At 36.7% G+C, this 18374-nt stretch overlaps 3 protein-coding genes and 1 long non-coding RNA gene across 4 annotated transcripts; 3 read left to right on the top strand and 1 right to left on the bottom strand.

The window, feature by feature from the left end:
* Positions 1 to 686: 686 nt before the first annotated feature.
* Positions 687 to 3303, top strand: LOC130990499 (uncharacterized). Its single transcript, XM_057914727.1, has 3 exons — positions 687 to 953; positions 2699 to 2803; positions 2886 to 3303. The coding sequence occupies exons 1-3, from the start codon at positions 687 to 689 to the stop codon at positions 3177 to 3179; spliced, it is 666 nt and encodes a 221-aa protein (XP_057770710.1). The 3' UTR covers positions 3180 to 3303.
* A 3887-nt stretch (positions 3304 to 7190) lies between these two features.
* Positions 7191 to 9186, top strand: LOC130988699 (transcription initiation factor TFIID subunit 8-like). The gene has a single exon (XM_057912619.1). The coding sequence runs from the start codon at positions 7819 to 7821 to the stop codon at positions 8965 to 8967; it is 1149 nt and encodes a 382-aa protein (XP_057768602.1). The 5' UTR covers positions 7191 to 7818; the 3' UTR covers positions 8968 to 9186.
* Positions 9187 to 12191: 3005 nt separating this feature from the next.
* LOC130988698 (protein LONGIFOLIA 1-like) lies at positions 12192 to 16041 on the bottom strand. The gene is made up of 5 exons (XM_057912618.1): positions 15900 to 16041; positions 15452 to 15498; positions 13651 to 15303; positions 13429 to 13567; positions 12192 to 13128 (listed from the first exon to the last, which is right to left on the bottom strand). The coding sequence occupies exons 1-5, from the start codon at positions 16039 to 16041 to the stop codon at positions 12407 to 12409; spliced, it is 2703 nt and encodes a 900-aa protein (XP_057768601.1). The 3' UTR covers positions 12192 to 12406.
* Positions 13057 to 16371, top strand: LOC130988700 (uncharacterized). Its single transcript, XR_009090176.1, has 5 exons — positions 13057 to 13170; positions 13459 to 13764; positions 13867 to 14044; positions 14217 to 15311; positions 15866 to 16371. It is a non-coding gene; the product is annotated as an uncharacterized LOC130988700 (long non-coding RNA).
* Positions 16372 to 18374: the final 2003 nt, after the last annotated feature.

Raw genomic sequence — 18374 nt, 5'->3', positions numbered from 1 at the left:
TAAAGTGAAGATTATTGCAAAACTATAACTAAAATGAAAGAAACTAAAATTACAAGCAAATAAAGTACGATCAATTTAACAATAATTGCATCATCGATCAAACGATCTTTTAGTTTTTTTTTTTCATGCGGAGATAAGTGCACTACTAGAAAACACGCCTCCTGCGACCAAATTTCACGACCGATTTCATTATTTTTTTTGTCTTTATTTTTTTCAACTGAACGACCGAAAAAAACGGTCGTTAGGAGATAACGACCCAAATCCGATCGTTTAACATTTTAAATTTATTTTTGATTTAATTTTAAATCAACGACCGTTTAAAATGGTCGTAAATTATTTTTTTTGAAATTCTTTTTTGAATTTCCGTATGAATTTAACGACCGTTATCTTAACGGTCGTTATGATTATTAATTAATTTATAATTAGTGAATATTAACGACCGAGTTATGGTAGTTAGAGAAAATAAAAAATATTTAAATTTATTAATTAAATATAACGACCGTTTAACGACCGATGTTTCGGTCTTTAATAATCGAAGAAAAAAATAATATATAAATTACAACGATCGAATTTTCGGTAGTTGATTCGAAAATCGGTCGTTAACTCCGCGGGTTATACTTAGGGTTTTCTTCTTTTTTCCCCATTTCGATTTCAGCCATTTCCTTTCTATTTCTCCACCCCCGCTGATGATTTTTCTACCACCCGTCGATTCTTGCCGCCCCACCGTGCCTGACGGCGCCGTCCGACGCCCGCTGCCATCCTTGACGAACGCCACCTTCACCGACGCCCACGACGGTGATTCTGCCCCCTGCCTTCCGACCCTGCTCCCGCCGTCCGCCTTTTCGACCATGTGCCCACCAAAGGTCTACATGCCTGGTGTCGTCCTTCCCCGCCGCTGCCCGACTACTACTGAACAACCCTCGCCGTCGCCGGAGACCCGCTGCCAGCCGCCGGTAAGTGCTTATGGTGTGTATGTGTGTTTTTTTAATACATTTAAGTTGTTTGATTTAATTCTCAACCCCAATTCCTAGCCCCTACCCTCGCCGCACCTTCCCTGCCCTCGTCGGACCACCTCTTCCCTCAATGGACCGCCTCTGCCCTCGCCGAAATTTGCTATTTCCTGTTAGTACATCTAACTTACATAATTTAGGCTATTAATTTGAATTTAGGTTAATATTAGTATGTTAGTATATCAATTTAGGCTAATTAGTATGTTAGTGTAGAATTTAGTTTGAAATTTATATGTGAATTAATGTGAAATTGTATGTGAAATTATATGTTAATTATATGCTAATTGCAATTAGGATGAATTTTACAGAACATTGTTAGGTTCATTTATATTAGATTTATTTAAAGAACTTAATTAGTTAGATCATCTCTATTAGGCCTTAGAATGTTTAAATTTATTTTATTCGCTTTGTCGCCGGTGGGGGAGAGGCGAAATATATGATTTAGCATGATTAATTGCGTTGAGCATGTTTTAATTATAATTAAGCATGATAGTGTCGCCGGTGGGGGAGAGGCGATTAAGTATGATTGTGTATATATTGGAGTTTGGGTCGCCGGTGGGGGAGAGGCGGAGGCGGTAGCAATGACTACCACCGCGGTTTTGTTGTTGTGTTGAAATTCCAAATCTCAATCATCAATCTTCAAATCCTAATCGTCATCATTCTTCAAATCATAATCTTCATCATTCTTTAATTCCTAACTTCATATCGTTCTTTAATTCCAATCCTCAATCATCATTCTTCAAATCATAATCTTTATCACTCTTTAATTCCTAATCTTCATCGTTCTTTAATTCCAATCCTCAATCATCATTCTTTGAATCTTAATCTTAACTCTTATTCAAATATTAAACTTCATCTATTCTTGAAATCTGAATTCTCAAAATGAAATCATTAATTTAATATTAAACAACTATTCGTGAAATTTGAATTCTTAAACTCAAATTCTTAATTGAAATATAATTTGTAAACTAAATTCTTAAATATAAATGAATGCAGGAAATAAAAACATGAGTTTAGATTGGGGTGGATGTATAGGCGTTATGCTCAAGGTAGTCTAACAGATGAGTTCATGGATGGATTAGAAGTAGTTATCCATTATGCACTTTCTCGACCAGACTTAATGATTGGAAATAAAATCAAATATTCGTGCATGAAATGTAAGAACAAAAAATTTGATACTCCAATGATTGTGAGGGTTCACTTGGCAAAGAATGGTTTCATCCCTAGATATCATATATGAACTATGCATGGCGAAGCGTTAGTGCAAGTCCCTGATGTTGCTAGCTAGGCGAGTTGTAACCATTTAACAAGATAGAGAAGTAAATCGTTATGAGATGATGGTGATGGATTTAGCAACAACTCAATTTCACAATGTCGATGATTTAATTGAAGAACCTCCAAACCCAATAGCCTAACATTTATATGATATGTCAAAGGCGGGAAATAGAGAGTTGTGGCATGGCTGTAAAACTCATACCCAACTATCTCTTGTAGCTCGATTGATGAGTTTAAAATATGAGAATAATATGTCAGAGCGATGTTTTGATCAGATTTTAGAGTTGATTAAGGAAATAGTTCCCGATGATAATTTAGTTACAGGAGATTTCTACAGTGCAAAGAAATTGCTTCGTGGGATGGGTTTTTATGTCTATTAAATTGTTAATTTTATCTTTAATGTGTTTTTGAAGGCTCGGGAGAGCAATGTTCTTTTTGACGAGGCTTCTTGGGCTACTTTTCATCGGATCCATTATAAGAATGGACAGTATACCGCTGGACGACCTGTGCAGCACAGGGTATGACGTTAATTTACTATATTTTAATTCTTTTGTTCGAATAATTTATTTTACAACTATTCTAACTTTTTTTGTATTGTAGTTGGAGGTCGAGAGGCGATTGGGAGAGCTTCGTCAGACACAGGAAGAGGTCACGCCCTCAGATGTGGATCGCATCTTCCGAGAGGTTGTCACTCCTGATCCGAGGGGGCGCATCATGGGATTAGGTATGATGATGTTGAAGGCAATTACTGAGAGCGGCGAGTCGTCGAGCACGCACTCCACCAGCACCTCCTGGTTTCCTTTCTCTGTTGCCTCAAAGGCTGAGGTCGTTACATTGAGGGAGGAGCTAGAAGTCAGGAAACAAAAGGAGGAGGCTCAAAGCAAGGTTATATAGGAGATACAGGCCTAGATAGCGCAGCTCATGCGAGGATATCGACCACCATCCCCCTTCGATGCCTCTGATGGGACCCACCCAGACCTTTGATTATCTTCAGTCTCGTTTGTTGTAGATACTATGTGATGACTTCTTACTTTGAATACTAAATTTCTAAACTCGTTAGCGTATTTTATGATTTGCTACTTTGTTATTTGATGACTTTCTACTTTGATCATCTTCATTATTTTGAATCATTTATATATTGCTATATTACTGAAAACAGGAAATATAAATTCCACAAAAGAAAAAAGAAAAAAAAATAAATTAACGACTGAAATTACGATCGTTAATCTTATAAACGGTTGTTACATGTCGCTGGAGATTAACAGATAAAACGACCAACAACGACCGAAAAAAAAAATGGTCGTTAAGAGTTGAGGGAGATCAACAGTTAAAACGGCAACCAACGACCGAAATTCGGTCGTTAGGCAACGACAGAACCAAAACGGTCGTTAAGTCTTGCCGGATATCAACAACCGTTTTTTTTCAGTCGTTGGCTCTCCAGGATCGTCGTTCGTGCACGGCTTCACCACGGTTTTAACGACATACTAAACGATCATTAAAATTAATTTTCGATCGTTGTTTTTTAACGATCGAAAATTTTCGGTCGTTGGTGGCCGAACGACGAACAAAACGGCGACAACAGTTCTCAATCGTTAAATCGGTCGTGCCGAATTTTCGATCGCTAGAGCCGCGTTTTCTTGTAGTGGTGGCTTTTGGCCATCAATGTATTCAACATAGTCATGTTCGACTTCCTTGTCATCAAGGCAATTTCCTTTAAATACACATCAATTTTATTTTTATGTGTGATCCTAAACGCACGAACATCTGTAGTGAAATCATCATGTACTACTGAAGATTGTGATGTAGTGGTTTTTTCTATTCTTTTAGCTTTAGCCTTATCTCTACCAACAGGTCTACCAACTGGATGACTAATTGGAGTTTTTGTAGTTAATTTGGTTGGATCTTACTCATGTTCATCGTTTTGTTGAGTCAAGTTTTTACCACATAAATTTCAATTAAGCATAATAAATAAAATAGAGAAAAACCGGGTTTTTTGGCAAGGACTCCGAACGTCCAAGATTTTCTACTGAACATCAACAATCTTGACGTTTCACGAGCAAGATAAGAGTTGAAAAACCAAAAATATTGAAGAGAAACAAAAATAATTGAGTAGAAAAATGGTAACTTGAAGATTTGAAGTGCTTAAGAATGAAATTGCCAGAGTTTCCTTTAAGTGTTTAATCATTTGTGCATTTACAATGAGTTCTAGTACTATTTACAGGCAAGGGTAAAAGTCTTTTTTGATCTATGAGTGTAGGGGTGAAATCGCCAATTCAGGTATGTTACACATTGTGTTGAAAGGTAGTTTTGTCAATTCAGACCTTCACGTGTATTGCACCTAATGATAATATTGTCTGAAATCATATTTTTCAAAATCTTTTGATAATGGATTTATATTATATTAATCTTTCTAGAGCGAATGAAGTGTCTCCACTTGTTTCTACAGGTAATGCATTCTTTGTCGTCTTGTGATCAAGCTTCCTCATATCTACATTTGATGATCAGTGCTGAAGTGTCATCTCAAGTAACCCCCTCAGATCTGTTCACACTTATATGTTATGTTGGAAAAATTCTAAATTTTGGTTAATACCAAAATCTAACGATGGAACTCTGTTGATGATCAAAACACACCTTATAAATATAAAATATTCTAAGCTAATGTTACTGTTTTTTTTTTTAATTATATAATTGACCCATTGTAATAGAACGTGCTCATATCTTCTAAAAATGAGTATAAACCTAACCATCAATCTTTCCTAATCTAAGGTGGGTGTATTGGTTTGGGATTCTGTTGGATTTTTTTGGAGTTTTAAAAAGTTCATGAATTTTTGTGGATTTAGGAAATTCATAAACTCTATGCAGAGTTTGACTGACTGACTTTTTTTTTTCATGGATTTTCATCGGCTTGATAGGAATTAGGAAGGCACCAACCCAGCGCCGGCTGGAGCCCAACTACCGCTGAATCCGGAACAACCTAGCGTCGCCCGGTGCCCAGTGACCACTGGAACCGGAGTTGGAGCCCAAAAACCGCTGAGATGCTTGATGCTCAAAGCACCAGCGCTCGTTTATCTCGAGCTAGCGCTGGACAGAAGAGAGGTATAAGAATCCAAAGAAATTTCATGTGATGAGGTGAGATTTCTCTCCTTATATTTTTGAAGAAAAATCTATCAAAATCTATAAAATTTTAAGATCAACAGACTTTTAGATAACTAAGAATTTTTTAAGACTTTTTAAAATTCATATTGAATACCTTTAGATTTTTAAAGACTTTTAAAAGTTTGGTCCAATACACCCCCTAAATTTACATTTAAGGGGGTGTATTCGTTCAAGATTTTTATAGATTTCTGCAGACTTTTAAAATCCGGGTGTATTAGTTCAAGACTTTTAAAAGTCTTTTAAAATCTGGGTGTATTAGTTCAAGACTTTTAAAAGTCTTTTAAAATCTGGGTGTATTCGTTCAATACTTTTAAAAGTCTATAAAAATCTAGGTGTATTCGTTAATCTACGAACTTTTAAGTTGGAATGACTTTCATTGATTTCATTCAAAAAATAGGCATCAACAAATCCGACCAAACACCACGAGAATTCACAAATCTGCCAAGATCACGCGCTCGCTGGGTTCCAGCGCCCGCAGCAAAGAAGCCAGCGGCCGCTGGACCCAGCGCTGGAGCCTGACGAAGCCAGCGATCGCTGGCATGCAACGCGCGCTAGGGTCTGCCGCGATCGGACAAGCCAACGGTCGCTGGCATGCAGCGCTCACTGGGCTGTACAGTCTCCTCAAACAACAGCGTTGTCAAGAACACAACAATGGGTGTGCATGAATTCTTAGTATTGGAGAAATATGTCTTGGTTGAAGCCACAATTTGTATCCAGTAACTGAAGATGGCTTAGAGAGAGCTCCTTGATACCTTACATACGAGCTTTGGAGTATTCAAGAAAACCAACTCGGTCCCACATGTTAATGTCGGCTTGCTTCTTCACCAAAAAGGCAAGTTAGATATTCAATCTGTGGTTTTCTCCTATAGTGATTTGTACACTATAAGCTGAGATGCAGGAAGGCGAGACAGTGGGAACGAAAAAGAGGCATTGACCTGACGAGATGATGGCATGAGACGAGCACGACGGAAGTGAATGTGGCCTTTGGACAGAAGATGGAGCTCAATCTCTGTATTCAGATGTTAGCCCTTTTCCCATTCGGCCTGAACAATCTCCGGCGAGTTCCAGCAGATTTTCGATTTGTTTTTGCTTTTTCTTTTGGCGGAAACTATTTACACTGTATTTTCTTACACAAATGTGTTTCGTGTGTATTAGTAGGTAGTATAGTAGAAGCGTAGAAGTGGCGTTTAGCTCTAATTAAATAATGTTCTTTCCAACACTGTCAGTATAAATAGATAATATTGTTTTGTTACGTGACCAATTACTTCTCATAATTCATACAAATAGTATACTGACAGTGTTGCTTTGTAGTATATCCTCGCTGGGTATCCAAGCGATCGTGGGATGCTAGCGGCCGCTGGCTTCGTTTCTATCGCCCGTGGGTGCCCAGCGCTCGCTGAATTTGTAGAATTCAAATCCGAAAATATCACGTCAAATTCTTGCAAATTCATTAAAAATCCCATCAAGAATTCATTCGAAATCATGAAGAATCTGTCAAAATTCTATAGACTTTTAAAATCCACGGACTTTTAAAATCTATAAAAATCCGGAACGAATACACCCCCCTTAGATTTCGGCTATTTTCTGTTAGAAAATGTTAACCCCTAATTCCCTACCGGACCAATAACCCAAAGTTTGTTTTGTTTTGTTTTTTGTTTTTTTTTTTTTTTTTTAGAAAAAAACTGTAACCGTTTTTCAGTTTGTTCGATCCTATTATTCAAACTCTCAATATTTTGCTCTTTTGAGTAAGTAAAGTTCCCGTTTTAAAAAAAAAGCAAGTAAAGTTCCGATAGATTACCTTTCAGTCCCTTCTCCTGCAGTGACGTTCAATGCCAATCTCTAAACTTAAAAACCGTGTTTATTAGAAGAGCGACATCAACGAATTTGCGGTCGGAATTGGCTGTCCAAACTCCAATGCCGACTCACCTCCGTAGTCAGACCACACACACAGTGCTTGGCCGTCTATAAAGCAGCAGCCTCAAATCGGTTTTCCCCCCACTTCGATTTTCTCTGTAATTGGGGGTTTAGGGGTTTTGATTAGTTGTTACTGTGATCAGTCATTCACAATTTTTTCTCAGTTAAATAAATTCATCCCATTTATTTTTCTGCGGGAGCTCAATTGGATTTGATTCTGTTTCTTTCATGTGGGTCCGGCTTAAACCTAGAAAATTCCAGGTACGAATTCATTACTCTGTGAATTTTCGTTTTCTTTAGCTTAATAGGATCGCGTCGTTTATTTTGCTGGTGAGTGCCAGAATCTCGGGTTTACTCTAATGTTGGTTCGATGATTTGAGGTCGGAACTGTGGGTTCTTGGTCTAAAGTCGATCAAGGTCATTCAATTTGATTACGGTGTGATATTATGAAGTGTTGTCTAATATGAGCCATGGAGAGGGGAAAGATAAGTTCTTGAGTGAGAAAGAGAATCCGCAGTCAATGAGGAAGAAAAAGAAGTTGGGGAAAGATGAATTTGCCCAGGCCATTGCCAGGAATGTGGTGGCGCAGGTTTGTGAAAGCTTAGGTTTTCAGAGCTTTCAGCAGTCTGCATTGGATAATCTAGCTGATGTAGCAGTGAGGTATATTCGGGAGATAGGAAAAACTGCGTCGTCTTATGCGAATTTAGCTAATAGGACGCAGTGTAATGTTTTCGATGTGATTCAGGGGTTGGAGCATTTGGGCTCAGTCCAGGGCTTTTCAGGTGCTTCTGATGTTAGGCATTGCCTTGCACGATCAGGTGTTGTTAAGGATATTATTCGATATGTCAGTCAACCAGATGAAATCCCATTTGCATATCCAGTTCCTTCTTTTCCGGTTGTAAAAGAAACGGTATTGGACATTAGTTTTGCTCAGGCAGAGGAAAACCCCCCTGAAGAACATATACCAAGCTGGTTGCCCAAGTTTCCAGATCCTGCGACTTATGCAGAGTTAAGTTCTGGAAACGAGAAAGACTCAGAAACAGAGGCGGTTAAGATTCAGCAGGTGGAACAGCAGCACAGGAGAGCTGAGAGGTCTTTGCTGAATTTGCAGCAGAAGTTAATTTGTAATGGATCTGAAGCAGGAGTAGTTGTTGAACAAGGGGATGCTGCAAAGGCACAACGAGCAGCAGAAAACAATCCATTTCTTGCTACCCCTCTTCAATTTTGGGAAAAAGAGGTATCTTTGCCTACTTTGCCAGCTAGACTTATTGATGAGTCTCTGGGGTATGGGTATCATCAAAGTCATGAAGCTATGGAAAACCATGTTTCAATTATGGAGCCATCTTCGCAAGCCAAGGAACCTGCAAGGAGTGGTCCTTGTGAGCCTGAGGACAGGAGAAAGATTCCTCTAAATGGGAGGCCCAATGTACAATTTAAGTTTGAGAATGTTAAGAAATCCTTAAGCAGGGTGGTGAACCCTCAAAACAAGGGCACTGAGAGAACTTCTCCTTGGTTTGGTGACGATCATGATGGAGCAGACGAGAAGAAAGGTAGGGCTGAGAAGATCCTTTGGGAAAATACGGAGTATCCACCAGAAGTGTCTAATGTGTAAATTAGAATGTTTGATTAGAGACTGTAAAATTTTTTTGGAGCTAGCATCCAACGCTTGCTTCATGGTAGTCATAGTCGATGAGCTAGATCTTCTCTACACAAGCATTTTAGAGTTCTAAATGAACACGTTCACTGAGTTGTTGAGGGTTAGTTGTCTGCATGGGCCCATGTCATTGATAATTTTTTCATAACTGAAATTAAAATCATTAGTTTTGAGTTTTTTGTTGTTTTACTTTATATTGTATGACTCAGGGATTAAGCCATTATGTTGACCTTATGGTTACTGTATCTGTTGCTTTTTGGGATGATTCGGGTATAAGATGCACTGTGCCCATAAAAGTACTCCAACAATAGAAATAGCACAATCTAGCTTGTACAGCAACACAATTTATCTGATCATGTGACTATTTACATTGTATGTGGTAGACATTAGTTTGATAATGTTACTGCTATTCAAGCATTCTTTGCATTCAATATTTATTAAGTGAATCTAGTAGAAATTTATTATGATGAGAAAAGTAAATACCAATCCTCAGTGATGTGGTATTTGTATGCTGAAGCACATTGGTAAGACATAATATTGAATAGAGAAAAGTATATCAGTTAATATAGATAAGTGCATCACAAATACTCAATTTTGTATTGACCTTTCTCCTATTATTTCTTGGTCTATCTATTACCAAAAGTTTTTTACCAAGGAGTCCTATTTTGATGCAGCTCATTTTACCATTAATATGCCCAGCCACTGTTAATTTCCATATGATGTTGCAATTATGAATTGGTAAACATAAATGATGTGGTTGGTAACGTACACTGTGGAATAGAGTGCAGTGAGTTGTAATTACATACTTTTGTTGTTTAAGCTTTGGAACACATGCATATTTTTTATGTATCAAAAGATGTTTCATCTCCAGGTAGGAAGATACTATAATTTTCGCTTACTAATTGTAATTGCTATGTACTCCGTATCAAGATCACAATTATCTGAAGATGCTCGTTCTCTCAACCTCTTTGATCTATCTTTTGTATTTTCTTTTCACCGCTGGTAATTATAAAATACAAGGATTTGCATACTTTTAAGTATTTCTTTCTTTTTCTTATGCACTTTCATTAATGTTTTCTCTATCTGGTTTGTTCCTCGGTAAATTAAATGTTTTTTCAAAATGCTTGGATGAGGAGCTAACTGCCCCAGTTGTCTTGAATAGGTCATTCCACATATAGATTTCAGATCTTTTCGGCAATGCTTATTGAAATGGGAATTATGAGTAAACAAAAAGTTATAGTGCTTGGTGAATGACCAGAGAAAGGTTTCCGTGTGTATGATAGCAATTTCTTTAATTTTGTTGTGTTTGGCTGTATTAGTTAGAATTTCTTTGCTGATATTCAATACTAAATTCCTAACAATACAAGAATGGGAGGCTAGCAATGGATCGACAAGGGAATTCTTGATGTGTGGGGTTTTTTTAGGTTGAGAACTATTTGGAATCTTCTGTCATAAAAAGGTAGGACTAAATGCAGGTGTGTGTATTAGCTTTCAAAGAAGCTGGAATCTATTTCATAAAGATCAGTCAGCTTTTCAAGAATTACTGGATCGAAAATAATGCTGATATTGGATATCTGAAATTATTTCCACAACCTTGTAAAACATTAAAAAAAAATAATGCTGTTTGAATGCTGCTGGTTACCATCAAGAGAAATGACATGTGCGTTTATTTTTTAGATCTGTACATGATATATATGTTTTATGAGTGTTGGCTTTCATTGAATAGTGCATTCTTAATATTATTGGAAATTTCAAATTTGCATTTCATGGAAGATATTTCATATGCCTCTAAATATCATGATCATGCTTCTTTGAACAAAGAAGTTGGTAAATGTTCAATTAGTATCAGCTTGGAAGCAAACTCAACTACTCAAGTCTACAAGTGTTCTTGTGATGAAGTAATTTCATTCTGAAAATGAGTCAAGCTGCATGAAGATGAATGTGTCATGCAGGATAAAGTGCATTCTTGATAATGAACTACATTTAAATGCTAGCTCTTTGTGCTACTCAAATTCCATACCATTTATTCTTGGTAACTGAACTACATCATTTTATCTTATGAGCTCTATATCTATTGCTACAGCAATCAATCCTTGTATGGTAAAAGAGCAATGGTGATATCACTGTACACAAACAAGACACTATGTAGTGTAAAAACAAGATGAAATATTGAATTTATTACTTGAAATTTAAAATTTGGCCTATATTGTTACCTCTTTCACATTTTTGTGTATGTTATTTTACATATTCATGGATAATGGAAAAGAAGGAAGAGTTTTTTCCAGAGGACACCTGTAAAATAAAGAGCCCTTCATAAAGTGTAGATATTTGCGTGGAACTTTTCTTTTGTGTTTGTAGCTTTAATTTGGTTAGAAATGATTTTTGAAGTTATTGTTTTGGTACCATCCATTTATAGCGGAAAATCATTAATTTTTTGAATTTTCACTTGATAAACTAAGTTAGCGACATAGTTAAGTTGCTTATTGGAATTATGTTGCAAATGATAGTAATGATAGTATACACTAGCTATTATGTTCTGTTATACCTGCTCCAGTATCTTATTCCCTTATTTTGCAGATGCTCGTAGATTTCATCCTGCTTAGCCCCCCTCCCATCCAGCATATGAATAGAGTTGTTTTGTGTGTGTTACTTTTCGTTCTTGTACTTCTTTGAAGTATCAATTCAAGCAGGAGTGTTATCATCAGTCCTTTTACTGCATAGCAACGTAATCAATAGCTATTGACAGTTCCATTAAGGTTAAAGTCAAAAACTACATTCTATATAGCGTAACCTCCAACATCTGGGAGCACATATTCCTTTAAGCTGTTTTATTTTCAAAATTGATCTAGTTCGCAATCTTCATATATGAGATCCTTAGTTTTCTGTACTTAGTACAAATTAAGTGCAGTTTTTCAGTTTGCAGGAACTGATTATTTGAGATCAGTATATACAGTGGTACCCTCAATTTCTACTGTAACACAACGGGTAAAGAAAAAATTTGCATTAGTTACTATATTGCTGATAGCACGGATATTTTCAGACTTCAATGCAGAGAACCATCTGATGCCTACAGTTAGTTTCATGCATTGTGATTGTGTGGCTAATCTCCTCCTTCACTTTGCAGATACGATCTCAAAGTTGAATTACATAAGTTATTGCCTTATTGGTCATAGACTGAAGCATTTTGAGGAAACAGCTGATTCTTTTCAAAAAAATTTGATCTGCTGTACATGTCATACTTCTAAGGTGCTTTTCAAAGCTAAAATATATGTATTTACAAAATAAGAAAGAACCAGACGGTTATACTACTTGGTAAAAAGTTTCCTGCAAGAGACATCACATGTGAATGACCTCATTTACCAGGTCTTTAAAAATCAGCTGTTTCCTGCAAGAGACATCACATGTGAATGACCTCATTTACCAGGTCTTTAAAAATCAGCCGTTCTATGTCCAACACCAAGGCTGGTATGTCACCACTGTAACAGATCCAGTCATCTGATTGATACTTCATATCGACATGTAAGGCTCTGATCGATTCGTCATCCTCATCATCAACATTGCAATGTGGCATCCTGCATAATTGTTCCATCTCCAAGTATACTTCCTTCATAAGCCTCTGTAAGCTCATTCTCCTGCTTGTTGTAGATAACCTGCCTGAAGTTATTTTACGAACCAGTATTTCATTTGCCACATCAGCAACAATTTTTCTCTGGATTTTCTGATTTTTTTTCATCTTATCAGTATTTTCGCAGAGTTCATCATTTGAATACTCAAGTGTATCATCCTCTTCTTGAAGGGCATGGAATGTGTTGGAATTGAAGCCCAAGAAAAGGAGATGGCTATCCATTTGGATGATGCTCGTGTCTTTGAAGAGTCCCAATTCTGGTGGCATCTTGTTAATGTATCTCTCTTCTGGATTAGTGCTCTGATATGCATATTCATTGCCATTTGCAGCACTTCCTTTTGGTTTGGTCTTCAACAATCCAGACTCGTGAATTAAGTCGAACAGATTTTCTGACTGCTGATTGTTTCTGTAACTGGAATCAGATTTTGTGGAGGCTGCTAAATGATTCAGATTCTGAAGATTCCATTCTGCCTCATCAGGACTTGGGCACTCGTCTTTATTAATTGGCAGAAAACAAAGAATATTTGATTAGTCAGGTGAACTACTCACAATGTCGATATATTCACGATGTTCTATATGGCACAATTTTGCATGTCATAAATGTGTTAGGTCTGTTACTTAGTCGATGCACGGTCTAACATGCATACGAAGTGCACAACATCCTGGCATTTGTAATATGTGATATTCAGATTAAGAGCAACTTGCATATTGCCAAGTTTTGCATAACTAAACATACCATAATGCAAATTTGAATTCGATGTTTGAAGTTTTTACTGAGGACAGCAGATCAATACCTTGAAAAGCTGTTGATATCTTCTTTACAGGTGATGGTGAACCTTCAGTGTAGAATGGAGTGTCGAGAACTGAAACTGGACTTGGTTGTTCCATTGTGATCACTGCGGGCATGTCTTCTTTTGGTGTTGTCACATAATCCTGTGGCAGAAATGCTAACTGTCAATTATCAGCATAAAGCAACTCATCTAGACAGAAAAGTAAGCATAGTTTGCTTTACTTGCCTGGTGTTCTCTGGAATTCAAGCTAAAGAGATTAACCGAGCTTACAGCATCTGTTTCTGCCTGTGATGCTACACTATTGTTGCTCTCTGATTTTGAAGAAGCCGTATCACCATGGTAACTTGAGTATCTTGTCTCACTGCTAAGGCTGCTCAAATCCATTGATTTCACTCTGTGTTTCCCCTTCTCACAACACTTTTCTCTTACTCTCTTGCTTAGTTGCGTTCTGGCACTCTCTGACTCTGATGTCGAGGTGTTAGGACGAGATCCTCTTTCAGGCTTCAGTACAATATATTGCAGTCTTGGACTCACCATTTGCGAACCTCTTCCAGAGGTAGTGCAATTTTCTGCTCTTTCTCGTTGAGGTGCAGAATGCTCTGATTCTACATTTCTCGAGGTAATCTTCTTGTCAATGCAAGGAAAACGTTGATTGGGATCTATCACATTGTTGTTCATTGATGTACGGTGATGTGCTCTTTCTCTGCTTGCTTGATTCTCTCTGTCATATTTAGAATCGTGGCTTCTGGAACTCGAGATTTTGACTTTTCCTGTCAACTTCGTTGTCCCAGTGGAAGAAGTCAACTGCTTAGGACGGAAAGTCTCCTTTGTGGTCAGAGCCGGCTGCTGCTGGAATGTCTTTCTGTTCTGCAACATCAACGAGCTAGAATTCTGATCGGAGCAGCTGTCCTCCAAAGCGCTTTCTTGCAATTTGAGTTCATCAGATTTCTGTCTTTGATTTTCCACTTTCTCTCTTGTTTTCTGCATTGCTTCAAGTATCTGTTTAAGAGCTCTGAGATCCTTGCCAGACCTTTTAAATTCGAGCTCTGTTATCCTCTTCTCGATTTGACCATAAACCGAAGAAGATGGAAACGAGCCATCTGCTGGAGCTTTCCCACTTTGTCTAGCCATCTTCTGAGACTGTTTTTTACTACAATCTTGATGCCTCCATGGAGCGGATTCCAATGGCAGCTTTGACCGTGCATTTGTTTTTACGGCAGAAATGGCCCTGCGATGTTGTGGCGATTGTGTAGCGGGATTCTTTCGAGAAACAGATTGTGAGAAAGAAACTTGTTTTAGCTGTCTTCTCTCAGCTGCAGTGGGTGGTTTTGAAAGAAAAGCTACTTTGGGGCTTGCAGTAGAACTCTCATCTGTGATGATGGAATTCGGGAAATCATCCAACCCCATTAGCTTTGTCACGATGCTCGATGATCGACTATGACTTCCGGATTCCTTCGTCACTGGAGGAACTTTACAGCAAAGAGAATTCAATCTTGATTCAAGGGCTGAATGGATCAAGGAACTTGCTTTACTGTCAAGTGAGAATCTTGGATTTTCTTTAAGCTTCGTGTTCGTCTTAACTGCATCGTGTGTTTCTCTTCCAGTTCCATCATAAGAAAATCGAGGGAGTATATCCTTTGCACCTTTGGACCTCTGCAAAGGTCTGGGAGAATCGACGTGCTTCATGCCACGAGCTTCTCTGTACATCGAGTCTTTCACTAGTCCTCGAATATCGGAGGACTCGAGGCCTCTATTCAATAGATGCTTCTGTCCTGTCATGGATGAATGTGTGGATGAGTGAGAAGAAGATGGAGAGGAGGCTTCTGGTGATTCCGAGGACTCTCGTGTTCTTCCCTTCTGCAAATCCGGATCTTTCGCCTGCAAATGTAAGTCGTTTACTTTACTTCTTACTAGAATTCATTTATGGTATAGGCAGCTATAGATAGAAAGGAAATGCAGTTTTCTCTCCTCTCTTTTTTTTTTTTTCAAGAAATGAGAAACTGATTTATGTTAAAGAGAGTCTTACTATGACTGCTTTTGTTGCATTACGAGGCTCCAATTGTTGTTGGGAACCTTGAGAAAACAAGAAACAAATGCCAGCAATTTTAGCCAAATAGATTAACAACTATACAAGTTATATAGCAGCTCGTTTTTTACTACGAGTACAAGATAATTAAACATATCAAGCCTTATCCCATATTGTCGAACAAACGAGCCTTAGGTGTAGAATTGAACCCTCTAATTAGAAGCTATGCACATTGTTATCACAACTTATATAACATACACACACACACACACGACTTGAAACTTACAATATCACGTTAATTAGAGAATTTTATAAGCATGATTTAATGTTCTGAATAAATGTTGGTGTGCTATGTTACATAAAATTATTCAAATTATGCTGTGCTTTTCATGAAAAAAAGTGACATATTTTCAGGTGATCAGCTTGGAGAATGAATGTTGCAAGCTACCTATTAGTAGCCTCTTGCGTGGGTGGCTCCCAAAACTCCGACCAACGAAAAAGAGGCGATGATTGAAGAGCTGAAATATGCCGTTGATGCACCCAATCTGCCTCGGCAGCACATCTTCATTTCCATCTGAAGTTTTCACCATCTTTGCTGCGAAAATCGCTCTCTTCTTCAGTAACCTGATCAAGAATTACGACTGTAACTGTAAGCATATATACATATTTGCATATTGAACGATCAATCTCTCCGCAAATGTGCAGAAAAAAGAGAAGAGGAGAACTCACAGATGAAGAGAAGGATGTTGAATGTGAAAAGATTTTTTTGGTGGTGTGAAGAAAGGTGAATGCAAGAGGAGAGGGAATGTTTATATATACAAAGATAAGTTTAATGTTGTAGACAATGTAACGTGCATGGGCACGTGTATTCTGTCAATGTCATTACTGCTAATCCTAATCATAATCCTCCTTCATTCTAATACCCTTTTCTCACCATATTGTATTCGTCCCACTTCAAATAAAAAACATTCCACTAAAATCGAAAATTTTCGACTACTTTGTTTCACTTTAGACAACACTTTTGAAATTCTGAATTAATAATAACAAAGAGGTACCTCAAAAAAAATAACTAAGAGGTCAATTAGGGATCAATTAAGACCTAGTGATACATTATTGGGATTTATAATCATTTAATTAAGATTTAGTCATTCATAATATTAGCTAGGGTTTAGTAATCAGTAATAATTGTAATTTAATGATTGATTTAATTAAATATTAATTGGATTAATTGATATTTGATCAAAATTTATTGGAATCGAGTCCCATTCAAGCAGGTTTAGCAAGAAGGGACATAATTAGCTAGGATATTTTTTCGTATTTTTCATGGAAATTTTTTGTTATTTTTATGTTTTTAGTTTATCAATGTTTTCGACACTCACTTTACATACATGTCCCAGTCGAACACTCAATTACTACTCAAATCTGAATTTTATATTCTTTTACATCTTTTGAATAACTGATATCGCTTTTCTGTTTATGCCATTGTCAACCAAGGCAATAAAATTTATCTTCTTCTTACAGTTGATATTAGAAGGCAAATAAGTATTTTGTGAATTATAAAGGTTTTCAATGCATATGCTATGCATGAAATATGCTTTAGATCAATCGAAGCTAGAATTCTCAATTTTGTTGCTTGATTAGTACATATGTATTCATATATTAATGGTTCCAATGAGAATAGTTACTCCATATATTTTGAGAATGAGAATTGATATGAATAAGTGCATATATAGAATTTAATAAGCTGTTGATAATGTATTCAAACTTAGATTTGAATCCTAGAGGAAGAGAAACGTTAACGAACAACTAGAAATGCAGTAACTAATGAAAAGAAAGGATAATGAAATTTTAAAGGAGTTGTAAACCACGCAAATTGTGAAGATCATATTTTATGTGCCAATATTTAAAAGTCACATTATAAATTTAAAAAGGAGTACAAGTGATGGTATGATATGCAATCCACCAACCAACCAAAAAATGATCACCAAAAAATTTGCTTATGGACGTGTAAATACTTCTTTTTCTCATACGCTCTAGCAAAAGATGATCATCAACACGATTAATTATTATAACAAAACATGGAATAGATATTATTTATATAATGTTTATTACAAAAAAAATTAAATAAATGAGGCAAAATTATTAGTATTTAATATTCACAGAAATGGAATGGTAGCATTTTGATGTGTGACAGCCCACCTAGAGAATGTAGTAACATGGGGTGCATGTTAGGAAAATGATAATTAGTGGCCAAAAAAAGAATTTTGAAAACCACTTTCATCTGCCTAATTATTAATGGGTTATGTGCTTTACGCGTAATTACAGTAATAAATCCAAACAAATTTCACGTTAGAGCTCCAAAACACATGCAACTAATTGAGACTTAGCGCTTAATTCACATCCGATTATTTGATTCACACATCAATTACATTGATATCAATCATATCATCTTTCACCACCAACATTCATAACACTCAATTATCTCTCTCTCTCTCTCTCTCTCTCTCTCTCTCTCTCACACACACACACACACACACACGCACGCACAGCGAATTGTACTTTCATTAGAAACTAAGTAAATTAAATTATGTTAAATGATAGTATCATTTGTCGTCACTCAGTTTTGAACTTTTGATTCACAATGTATATATATTGCGTTCTCGCGTGACCCTTAAAAGCAAAATTAATTAATTAGAAAACTTGGTATAGGTTTAACTCGATCACAACATAGCAGTTTAAGCACATGAATGTGTCATTTCTGATAAATAAATTTTAAGAGTTAAAATATTCAAATTGAGACAGTAAATATACAAAGTATTTATTAATATAAAAAATAACTCCACTCCCTGATTTTTCTCTCGTACTTCACAATTCAATTTTTTTCTTAATTGTGAATTAGAATTTTTAGATTATATATCATTTA

Source organism: Salvia miltiorrhiza, chromosome 6 (genome assembly GCF_028751815.1).
Source record: "Salvia miltiorrhiza cultivar Shanhuang (shh) chromosome 6, IMPLAD_Smil_shh, whole genome shotgun sequence".
Classification (NCBI taxonomy): Eukaryota; Viridiplantae; Streptophyta; class Magnoliopsida; order Lamiales; family Lamiaceae; genus Salvia; species Salvia miltiorrhiza.
Note: the sequence above shows the minus strand (reverse complement) of the source record. Positions and strands in the feature narration are given on the sequence as shown.

What these genes read in the sequence shown, in the direction of transcription:
- LOC130990499 (XM_057914727.1), top strand. Translation starts at nt 687, where the DNA reads ATGATTTTTCTACCACCCGTCGATTCTTGCCGCCCCACCGTGCCTGAC. An exon ending in AGACCCGCTGCCAGCCGCCG is followed by an intron (nt 954 to 2,698) that starts GTAAGTGCTTAT and finishes GTGTTTTTGAAG; the next exon opens with GCTCGGGAGAGCAATGTTCT. An exon ending in GACGACCTGTGCAGCACAGG is followed by an intron (nt 2,804 to 2,885) that starts GTATGACGTTAA and finishes TTTGTATTGTAG; the next exon opens with TTGGAGGTCGAGAGGCGATT.
- LOC130988699 (XM_057912619.1), top strand. Translation starts at nt 7,819, where the DNA reads ATGAGCCATGGAGAGGGGAAAGATAAGTTCTTGAGTGAGAAAGAGAAT.
- LOC130988698 (XM_057912618.1), bottom strand. Translation starts at nt 16,041, where the DNA reads ATGGTGAAAACTTCAGATGGAAATGAAGATGTGCTGCCGAGGCAGATT. An exon ending in ACGCAAGAGGCTACTAATAG is followed by an intron (nt 15,499 to 15,899) that starts GTAGCTTGCAAC and finishes TGTTTTCTCAAG; the next exon opens with GTTCCCAACAACAATTGGAG. An exon ending in GATATCAACAGCTTTTCAAG is followed by an intron (nt 13,129 to 13,428) that starts GTATTGATCTGC and finishes CAATTAATAAAG; the next exon opens with ACGAGTGCCCAAGTCCTGAT.